The sequence below is a fragment of the Podarcis raffonei genome, chromosome 2 (assembly GCF_027172205.1).
Source record: "Podarcis raffonei isolate rPodRaf1 chromosome 2, rPodRaf1.pri, whole genome shotgun sequence".
NCBI lineage: Eukaryota > Metazoa > Chordata > Lepidosauria > Squamata > Lacertidae > Podarcis > Podarcis raffonei.
In genome coordinates this window covers 97,718,295-97,729,356 of record NC_070603.1, presented here as the reverse complement: position 1 = coordinate 97,729,356, position 11,062 = coordinate 97,718,295, and the positions used below count along the sequence as shown (strand labels likewise).

Here is an 11,062-nt window from a genome sequence, read left to right as displayed (position 1 = left end):
GACTTCACACCATCCTTCCTCTCTCCATGGGATCACAGCATTCTAGCAGGAGAAGCTAGCTTAGGTTTCAAGCCAAGAAAGGAGCAGCCCCCCTCCAACCCTGCTGAACTACTTCAGACTTATGGCAGAGTTGGTTGAACCTCTCCATCTTCTCTCCTTTCCTCCAGAGAAAGGCAGAATCTCAAATCTCAGTAGCATTTCAGGCTGAAAAGTCAACAAGAGTAATAAGATAAGTCTGCTTCCTTAATACTCTCAGACGAGTTTGTTAAATGAACTCCTTAAACCTCAGACGACCTTTGGAGATTTAATGAAAGCTACAAAATACAATACAGTACAATGCACATAAGAAGCAGCATTCGTGGAGGGGGGGAAATGCATACAATCAGCCACCTGACTCTCGTATCTCAGCATGTTAAAAGAAGCTCATCAGAAAAAGTGCCACAAACATCGCTCAGGCTGCTTGCTCTCTTTACTTTGAAGCACATAAGCTACTGAATGCAGGAGGGGTCTGTACGCATCTTCTACACAAATCACTAGTTACAGGAAAACACAACAAAATGCCTCGAAATGGAAATGCTTCCTTGCTACAAAATCAGATTAATCGCATTCCTCAGGGCAAATCTGGACTCCCAAGTTGACAAGCCGCCTGTTAGATGTCAAACTTTTGCTTGTGAAGACTTGCATGGTGAATTGGATTGAACTGAATAGCAATTCACATAATAACTCTGAGATAGACTGCGAGGTGTAAAACAAAAATTGGAAGACAGAAAAAACTATAAATGAAAAGAAAAGATGGAGTCTACATTGCTAATCTAAAAACATTCTTTAACATTAGTTAAAGAACCAATTTAGTTCTTCAGTTGATGGTTTGTCGTGAAAGTTTGGGAGTGGCCCAAACAGTATCCAGTGAGTAGAATATTTTTTTTGCCAATTCTGTCATATGTGAACCAGGAAGACTACCTGAGGCAAGTAGATGACATGGTTCTTTCCATGCTACAGTGGTACCTCAGGTTACGAACTTAATTCGTTCCAGAGGTCCGTTCTTAACACAAAACTGTTCTTAACCTGAGGCATGCTTTCGCTAATGGGGCCTCCCGCTGCTGCTGTGCGATTTCTGTTCTCATCCTGGGGCAAAGTTCTCAACCCAAGGTACTACTTCTGGGTTAGCGGAGTTTGTAACCCGAAGCGTTTGTAACCCAAGGTACCACTGTATGGGCATTGCTTCTCTCAGGAAGTCTCCCCATTTAACCTGATCAGATGGGGACTACAACCAACCATACTACAGAGATAGTATAAGGATTAGTCCCAAGAGCCATCTTGGAGAAGGAGGAAGAAGGAGTGGCTGGTGGTATTTCATCCTGGATTCATGTTGTTTGCCATACTTCATGTAGACAGGTATTGGGATTTTGCCAAACGGTCCTTCAAAAGTGCCCATTGGCTGTTTATCTGAATTCCCAATTTGCCTGTTGCTCTATTGGTGATTTATTGTTTTCATCTGCTTCCATTGTATTCATGCTTCTGCAGAGGTGTTTTTGCATTCACTGGTCCAGAGAATGTAAGCCCTCTCCAGGGTTTCCTCGCTGATGTCGTTGAATATATCTGGAAAGCAAAAGTTCTAATCAGTAATCCAAACTACTGTAGTGCCAAACTAAGATTTGTACAGTTATCTAGTTTCTTTTTGTTTCTGATAAATTGAGCAATTGTTTCATTGCGTTTAAGTTCTGTATTTGTGGTGTGAGTGTGTGCATTTTTGCCCTGAGTAAACGTTTTGTGAATGCTTAATTGACCATACAATATATATCATTATTTAATCCATGGTCTGCAGCTAAGTTTGTTCACTTCCTTGAGTGCTGCTTGGCTATGTGTGCATTTTGTGTTGTCCATGGATTTACTGGCGATCCTTGGACTCTCCTCAGTGTTGCCCACTGTGGTTAAATGTCTTCTGAATGCTTACTTCCTTTCAAAAAATCAGAGAGCCATGCATGTGACTTGATGGGCAGTCTGCAGATAGACTTGTCCTATTTACGTCTTTGTAATCGCTCTTAGTTCTTGCTTTGTGCTCGTGACATGGTTCTGTTAGGTAGAGCTAAGGTGGCCTCAGGGTTGGGTGCTATCACTTGATGACAAGGGACTCGCAACCATGTGCAGTGGTTGTACATCTTTGAACAGGCATGGGGAACCTGTTGTCCTCCTTGTCTACAACTTCATCATCCCTGATCACTGGCCATTCTGGCTGAGGCTAATGGGAGATGGGACCTAGAGAGCCACAGGGTCCCTGTCCCTGTCTTAGATGAAGAAAGCATTTTCTGTCAGCTGTTCTTCCTGGCTCTTTCAGATTGCCCACTATCAGAACCTTGTCTTTCCAGACTTGGTTACCTTAATCCCAAGTAAGTGTGAGCAGGGTTGGAGCCTAAGTCTGGTTTTGTAATGGGAATTACACATGCTGCTTAAATGCTTTTGATACCCGCTAAACTTTACAAAGGGAATTAGTCAACCCTAATGCAATTACTTGAAGTTGCCCGTTTAATTACATCTTGGAGGTTGTATAATAATTCTGGTGGTTGTATAATATCTGAAGGAAATGCTTTGTCATAGTTTATTAAAATGTTGTAATTAAAAGGGAAACCCAATTAAAACTATAAGCATGGAATTGCAAATTGTGTGACGGGCATGCTAATGTACATCCCTTTTGTGGGGCTGCAATGGTTGAGATTTCAGGTGCAGAGGTTTCTCCTCACCCCACCATTTCCCTCTTCCCACAAACACTGCCAGTGTAAAATAAGAACCAAGATTAGAACTCTGTTGGAACTGCTCTGGAGTGAGTGGTTTCAAGACTGCAACCAGAGTTCCAGGAGAAAAGGTCTGGCAAGAACCTATTCATATATCTGCTAAATGTATGAATGAACACATAGTGCAGAGCACTGAAAAGTTCCTTGTGAGCAGGGCTGGCTCCAGGTTTGAGAGGGCTTTTCTGGGGGGGGGGGCTTTCCTTCCTCATTGGGCATGTGTGGGTGGTACTGGGTCCATACATTCTCCACGTTGACCCAGGCACATCCTGGATGGAAGACAACAGTGAGACATCTACTCTATCTATCTTTAAAAAAAAAGTAAAGGTAAAGGACCCCTAGATGGTTACGTCCTTTCAAAGGCAACTATGGGGTTGTGGTGCTCATCTCGCTTTCAGGCCGAGGGAGCCAACGTTTGTCCACAGACAGCTTTCTGGGTCATGTGGCCAGCATGACTAAACCACTTCTGGCACAATGGAACACCGTGGCGGAAACTAGAGCACACAGAAACACAGTTTACCTTCCCGCTGCAGCGGTACCTATTTATCTACTTGCACTGGCATGCTTTTGAACTGCTAGGTAGGCAGGAGCTGGGACAGAGCAACAGGAGCTCACCCCATTGTGCTCTATCATCTATCTATCCATCTATCCATCTATCTATCATCTATCTATCTATCTATCTATCTATCTATCTATCTATCTATCTATAATCTATCTATCTATCTATCATCTATCTATCATCTATCTATCTATCGTTTTACATATTGCTTTTCACTCTGTTGCTCCACATCCTGAGCCTTTAGAATGGTCTGGACTTCAGAACGAAATACAAACAATATTGTGTTTTAGAAAGAAGCACAACACCATTCTCAGCTTGCCCTTAAACGGATGACCCCAGCAATGACGCACCTGCTGTTCCTAGTCCAGTTGGAAGAGGCATTCTCATGTGCCCAGCACTGTGCTTCAATCTTTCCGTCAAGGCCTTTTTGATAAGATGCCATGTGCATTTCTTGTGCCACACCGGGAGCTCCAAAGCGACCATGCACTGAATGATGTGAGTCTTCTCACTATCACTCAAAAATCCCTTCACGTGGGACAGATAAGTCATGAAAGCCATATCAATATTCACAGCTTCTCCATGCATCAGCGTTGGTAAAACTCTCTGAAATGAAGGACGCACAAGCATTTATTATATCGTATAGCATATACGCTGGTGGCACTGTGGTCTAAACCACAGAGCCTAGGGCTTGCTGATCAGAAGGTTGGTGGTTCGAATCCCCGCGACGGGGTGAGTTCCCGTTGTTCGGTTCCAGCTCCTGCCTGCTTAGCAGTTCAAAAGCACGTCAAGTGCAAGTAGATAAATAGGTACCACTCTGGCCAGAAGGTAAACGACATTTCCGTGCGCTGCTCTGGTTCACCAGAAGTGGCTTAGTCATGCTGGCCACATGACCTGTAAGCTGTCTGCGGACAAACGCCAGCTCCCTCAGCCTATAGAGCAAGATGAGTGCGCAACCCCAGAGTCGTTTACGACTGGACCTAACAGTCAGGGGTACCTTTACCTTTATAGCATACCAATATTGTTGCGAGATTGGGAATTTAGACAGGAGAGGTTTCATGGGGTCACCTCCACCTATGCTCAATCTGTACATTTGTAAATAAGCCCAAACATGTCAAAATGCCATAAACCTCCTTCCAAAGGAAACCAAAGTTTGTGATATTAAGGGAGAAGGCAGGAAATGCTAACCCAGCCCCCTGTCAAACACCTCACATGATAATTGCATGTATGGGGGAAGTGGGGCTGTGGCTCCCATCAGATGTCAAACAGATAAACAACTACACAACTTACTGAAGTCTCCTGAAGACAGCCCTGTATTGGGAAGTTTTTAATGTTTGACGTTGTGCTGTGGTTTTATTATGCTGGAAGCCACCCAGAATGGCTGGGGCAACCCAGTCAGATGGGCGGAGTATGTTAATAATAATAATAATAATAATAATAATTTACTTGTACATGTGATTGTCATGTGAAGAGTGCTTCCTGCTGAATATTTTTGGTTATATAAAAGCAAAGGGTTGGGTTCAGTTAAATAGTTGGACTAGCGGGAGCCAGAGCTAGGAGTTTGCTTTGCCCCCTCACCTCCCCTTGCACCCCCACAACTAGCTCGGGGGGGGGACTCAGGAGAACCCCCAAAATAGTGCACTGGGGAGGCAAAGGGGGAGATCTTTTCACCTGGCAAGCAGAAATCCATCCTTGCGCTTACAGAACAATCATAATAGTTTGTGACACTAAATTCCACCCAATATCATCACACACTTCTGGGTACAAGTAGTGATATGTCACAAGCTGAAAATGCAGAAGCATGCAATTAAGATATTACTATTGTAAGCCCATTGGGTGGAAAGACAGGATAGAAATGTTGTTCCACAATAAATATGCTATGTGCTCCTCACCATTTCCAGTTCTGGGCTTATAAGGTGGCCAAAATCAACCAGCCTGTTCAGATCATCTTCCCACAGATTGGGGGCAAGCTCTTCCAGCATGGTTTCTATGGCAATTCTGGTCGTCTTCAGTGCAGCGTCACCATGGTCAGCTAAGCCGCTGTGTGACTGGAACTTGGTATCCAGTAAGAATTTCCCATGACTTTTCAGCAAGTCAAACAGGCCCTTGTGTTTCATTAGTGCCATCTTGAACAGAAAGAAAGAAAGAAAGAAGGGTTGCAGTGGACTGAATGAGGGTTGTACAATAATGCCAGGAAGAGGCTTGCTTTGAAAGCATGGACCTCACACTGTAGACATAAAACAAGAGACTGAGTAGATCTCAGAGATGATCATAGGCAATTTGAGTGGCTTTAGCATGCACATGAAGCTGATATTTTGGGAGTGAAAGTCAGTCACAGGAGAAAAGGAAGCAACAGCTTTGTCCTGTAGATGTTTCAGCCAAAAAGACCACATGAGCCACAAGAGAAGAGAGGTGTTTCATAAGGAGTGCATGCAGTGAAAGCTATTGTGAATAGGATACAGTGGTACCTCGGGTTACATATGCTTCAGGTTACATACGCTTCAGGTTACAGATTCCGCTAACCCAGAAATAGTGCTTCAGGTTAAGAACTTTGCTTCAGGATGAGAACAAAAATCGTGTTCCGGCAGTGTGGCAGCAGCGGGAGGCCCCATTAGCTAAAGTGGTGCTTCAGGTTAAGAACAGTTTCAGGTTAAGTACGGACCTCCAGAACGAATTAAGTACCTGAGAGTACCTGAGGTAACCTGAGGTACCACTGTATATGGGACAAATACCAAGACATTGGACAGAGTTTGATTAAGAAACAACAAAGGTACAGATAGAGGAAGGAAGGGAGATGGTGCTCTCTGTGTAACAGTTGACATGCAGTGATCCAGGAAAGTGAATGGAGTGGGTTTTGTGGGGAGACTCTGAATATGTAAAAGATAAGCAGTAAATGCAAGAAGGGAGAAGATGTTTCCAATACAGGGAATAGGATATAATAGCAAGGGAGCGGCATTGAGAGTGACTCTGGATATGCAAGAATTGGGGAGGGCATAGCTAAAAGCAGTACAGTGCATAGTTGGCATGCTTAAGGTTCTAAATTTAATCCCTGGCATGCCCAGGCAAAGAAGCCCAGGTAAGAAGGCTGGGAAAGACCCAGACCTGAAGCCTTGGATTCCTGTTGCCAAGTAGTTGATGGGGTGGGGACACTCACCAGTCTTCCTATCACCTGCATCAGTGCTGCTTACTGGGAGGTAGAGGGGGAGCGAAAAGACAGTGGGGAAGTTGTTGCAGTGCAAACACACTGGGGAACCTGGTGTTTCTGCTGGTGTGTTTGCACCACCCTAACCTCACTGCTGCCTCTCCCTTCCTCGTATACCTCCTGGAAAGCAGCAGCAATGTGCATGATGGGAGGTCAGGTGAGCACCTCTCCTGTTACCAGTCAGAAAACATTGGGCTAAAGAGACAACCAATCAGCATAAGGCAGCTCCATGGGACTACTCATTTCCATGTGTAGAGGGATGTGCACAGGAAGGGGTAAAAGGGGTTGTAAGTACCACTTTAGGAATCGCAGAGAGATGCAGAAACAAAAAATGAAAGAGGCCTGTCCTTCCAGTTTCCTCTTGAAGAGCCACATAGCAAAAATCACTGTGAGAGAAATGAATAAACAGGGAGCATCCGTGGAAATAAGCTTGCAAGGAGCAGAGAGAGCGTGGAAACAGTTGGTGAAAGTGAGGAAGGAGTCTCTGCAGCAAAACCATCATACCTTTAAAATTTCCCCAAGTCCATTGGAGATGTGCTGGCGGGGGACTGTTTTGAGGAAGGCTCTGTCAAGGAAAGTGGCAACAGGAGGTACATAGCTCCCGAGCTTGTTTTTGCACTGAAGGAAATTGACGCCGTTCTTTGCTCCAACGCTGGCATCCACGTAGGACAGGAGGGTGGTGGGGACCCGAATGTAAGGGGTGCGCCTCCTGTAAAGCGATGCTGCCAGCCCCACAATATCCAGGCAAGCCCCTCCTCCAATTGCTATAATAGGCTCAGCGCGCCTGTCGATGCCAAAGATTTGCACTTCCTGCAAGATATCAAGCACCAAATCCATGGATTTGGTCTCTTCTGTGGTGGTCAGGGAAAGGATTTTACACTGAACCAAGTTTGCTTCAAAATATTCTCTGACTGCGGTGCCATACAAGTCATCGACTGTCTTATCGATTACAATGAAACGCCTCTGGGCCTCTTTGTTGTGAAGGGCTCTCTCCAGTTCCTTTGGATCTCTGATGTGCCCGTACAGCAATGTCTTGTTGGAGGGATCCAGGAGACCGCGTGTTTCCACCACCTTATAGCAAAGGTAGATAGGTGCTTCCACTGTCCAGGATACCTCTCCATCTGAGACAGTTTCAGATCTGTTGGGAATTATGAGGGTGGGGGTGAGTAGTATGGAATATACATTAGTTTTGTCTATGGCTGAGCCAAAATGCCCTCCACAGTTTTCACTCTCACATTTGCACATGAAGGGCAGAGTCTATTTGATGGAGATGCTGCTGAAAATCAGACCCACTCTTATCTTCAGTGACAGCATCATCATTTCCTTTTAATCTTTTTGAAAAGCTATTCTCGCTGCCCTCTCACTGCCATCTTGGAGCTCTTCCTGGTAGAGAGGCCCCTCCTCTGGCTGCTATTTTCTCTCCTTTGGAATGCACCTAGCATTATGAAACATGTAGATGTGGGGTCCTTCTAAAGGACAGAGGCACTTCTTTTTGGGAGGGGGGGTGAACAAATGTGAACAAACGAGGGGTTGCCATTTCCCCCAATAAGCTCTCTTAGATTTCTCTTCAGTCTTCTGTATTTTGCTCTCTCCTCTGCTAATTCTTTCTGTGGCTTTTCTAAAGCCTTGGGTTCTCTCTTTTTCTTTCCATGGGGTATACAAAATCACATACAGAGGAAGTAACATCATTCACAGGGGTACGCTGAGGAGAACAAAATGGTAACCTCTAGCTACCGTGAAAAGAAATACCTGATTTACCACAGCCACAAAGGAAGGAACCCCGCCCCCATTCCCCTCACAGAGCTACAATTCTCAGAGTGGTTTAACAATCAATCCCTCTTCCCAGAGAACTCTGGGGAATCGCAACTCTGTGAGGGGAATGAGGGCTACTTAATAATTCTCAGCACCTTAGCAAGCAAGAGGCCCCCCCCCCCGCATTCTTTGGGGGAAACCATGTTTGTTTAAAGTGGTCTGCCTTAAATGTGTGCCGCTGATGGGGCCTTGGTGTAATCTTAATTTTATTTTCTTTTTACTTTTCAGTTTGAATGTAGCACTTTCTGAACTCGATGTCTTTTTTTGTCGCTATGCAGGGCAACAAAAGAAGGTGCCAACTTTTAAAAAGGCTGAAGTCAAGCAGCAGCTGGAAAGGAATGATTTGTTTTCTTTTGAATTAGCCTCTCAGTTTTTTTCTGCCTTGCTCCTGATGCTGTGTGTTGTCAGATGATGGACCAGGTGAGATGCTTTGGGCTAAACCATGTCACAAGACCAACTGGGGAGGCCTGGTGGGCCTTATTAGGTGCAGTGTAGTGGTTAGTGTGTCAGACTTGGAAGTGGAGAGAAACTTAAGAACCCAGCAGTGAAATTCACTGAGTGGCTGTGAGCCAGTCACCGCCTCTCAGACTACCTTACCTCGCAAGGTTGTTGTAAGGATAAAATTGCAAGTTGGCGGGGAAGGGGGAATCAAACACATTATTTGTGTCATAAGTTCTGTGCAGCAGTCAAAGAATCTCTGTAGTTCACTCACACTGTTGCTGGCAAGGTTATATGAACAGTCATTGCACCACTAGAACCTGCCAGCTCCACAGTGGCTCAGAATGAACAGGAACCGAAGTGTGTTTCTACCTTTGTAAAATGCAGCCTAAAAATCTGTAACTGTTGATGGTCTACATTGAAATTCATCTTGATTCTACAAAGATGATTATGATCTTTACACAACTGCAAATATTGTGGAAATCTGCAATATGTGAAGTAATACAACATGGTTAATATTTAATGGTCACAAATGTGCTCTATTGCAAGAAGAAGGAGATTGTCCTACACTCAAAGGTTAATTAACTGGAGAGATGACTTTCCTGTACAGAAAGTAACGTTTGTCCTTAGGGGGAAACTTGTCAGACATTCACCCATCTGTGACTTTCCCCCCTTTAATGTTGCTGCAGGATGCAAACTTCACTTGAAGTTTATGACAAATGCATTATGCTTTTTTATCAAGCTGATGGTTTTTAGTATCACTGTATTTGTTTTCCCCCATCTCGAGTTCATTACCCGTGTCTGTGAATTTGGAAATGTCTGCCATTGAAAATCCCTTCTCTGTTCAATTCCCAACCCCAATCAAATTCCATTTTAGCTCAAAAGACTTTCCAAGCATTAGAGAAAGCTTTAGCACAACAATGAGAGAGGCAACATCATTAAGTCATGCCACTGCAGTCTCCTTTTTTTGTGCCTCGGTACTTATGCTCAACCGAAACTGGTTTCTTATTCTGACTAGGCTGCAGATCTGACCATAGGTTGCTTCAACCCTGTTGAATTCAAAGGGTTGTCTCCAACTTCAGCCATACTCAGATGGCTAAGAGACCTGTGCACTCTAAGCCTTGAAGGATAAATAACAACCGCTTATTACACAGTTGTTTGAGGACCTTACCACCCTGGCTACATTAAAGCATATTACATATAGGCATCAATATTGCGTGGATACCTACTCGGACACGTGGAGGGCTTATAATGTATGTTTAATTTTAATATTTGTGTGCTGACGGCCAATGTATCCGCGGTGTGAGCTGGTGATGGTCTACCCATATTATTAGCATTGTTTGTATATTATTATTTTGTTTCTTTCCATTTCTCTCTCTTCTTTAATTATATTTTATCTTTATCCTTGTTAAATTTGCACATACAATATATATATATGTAAATATCAACAAGAAGAAAACCCAGTAAAATACTTACATTGAAATAAGCCCCATTGAACCCAGGGAGACTTCCTTCTGAGTAAACATGCCTAGGATTGGGCTGCATGTCAATATTGATATTGAAATTGAAAGCTTAGCAATGACACTCGTCAGGACAATATATGAGAACAAATAATCTAGGCATTGACATCTAATACCTCCATGCTTTCCCATTGCAGAGACCATGCATGATTACTTAACCCAAATAAGAGGAACAGTGTCTCTGTTGCTTCACATCACAAGTATTGTACAAATAAAATGCTTGACGTTTTATTATGTCTTTATATTTTGCTGGAAGCTGCCCAGAGTATCTGGGGAAACCCAGCCAGATGGGCAGGATATAAATAATAAAATTATTATTAGTAGTAACCTCATCTACTTACATTTTAGCCTGGGAGACCACGATCTCATTCTCAGCATCATGAATGGTTTCATCTTTCTTGATTCGGCACCAAGTATTTTTGACCCGCACTAGCTGGAAGTCTGTTTGCTTGGAACCCTGTGTTCCAGATTTTGTATCAGCCAAGAAGATCTCTTTGGACTGTGGCATGGTTGCAATGTCTAGTTCAAGAGGTGTCTGGTAAGAGGGGGACTTGCTGTTTGCTTATAAAAGCTCCACGGGGACCATAGTTTGGAATGGGAGGTGTTCCTCACCTGGTGAAGTGAAAAGGTTGGGCTGGGGGGGTGGGGGAATTACAAAACTATCATTACTTAATCTGTAGACATGAAAGAGGGGTGGTCACATCACCCGGACCTGCGTGCTCACGTGTGCATACACACACGTACAGTG

At 44.0% G+C, this 11,062-nt stretch overlaps 1 protein-coding gene across 1 annotated transcript; it reads right to left on the bottom strand.

Moving 5' to 3' along the window:
- Positions 1–970: 970 nt before the first annotated feature.
- Positions 971–10,822, bottom strand: LOC128409616 (2-epi-5-epi-valiolone synthase-like). The gene is made up of 5 exons (XM_053380186.1): positions 10,656–10,822; positions 7,049–7,682; positions 5,235–5,468; positions 3,696–3,948; positions 971–1,599 (listed from the first exon to the last, which is right to left on the bottom strand). Exons 1-5 carry the CDS (start codon positions 10,820–10,822, stop codon positions 1,511–1,513), a joined length of 1,377 nt encoding a protein of 458 aa, XP_053236161.1. The 3' UTR covers positions 971–1,510.
- Between the last annotated feature and the right edge of the window lie 240 nt (positions 10,823–11,062).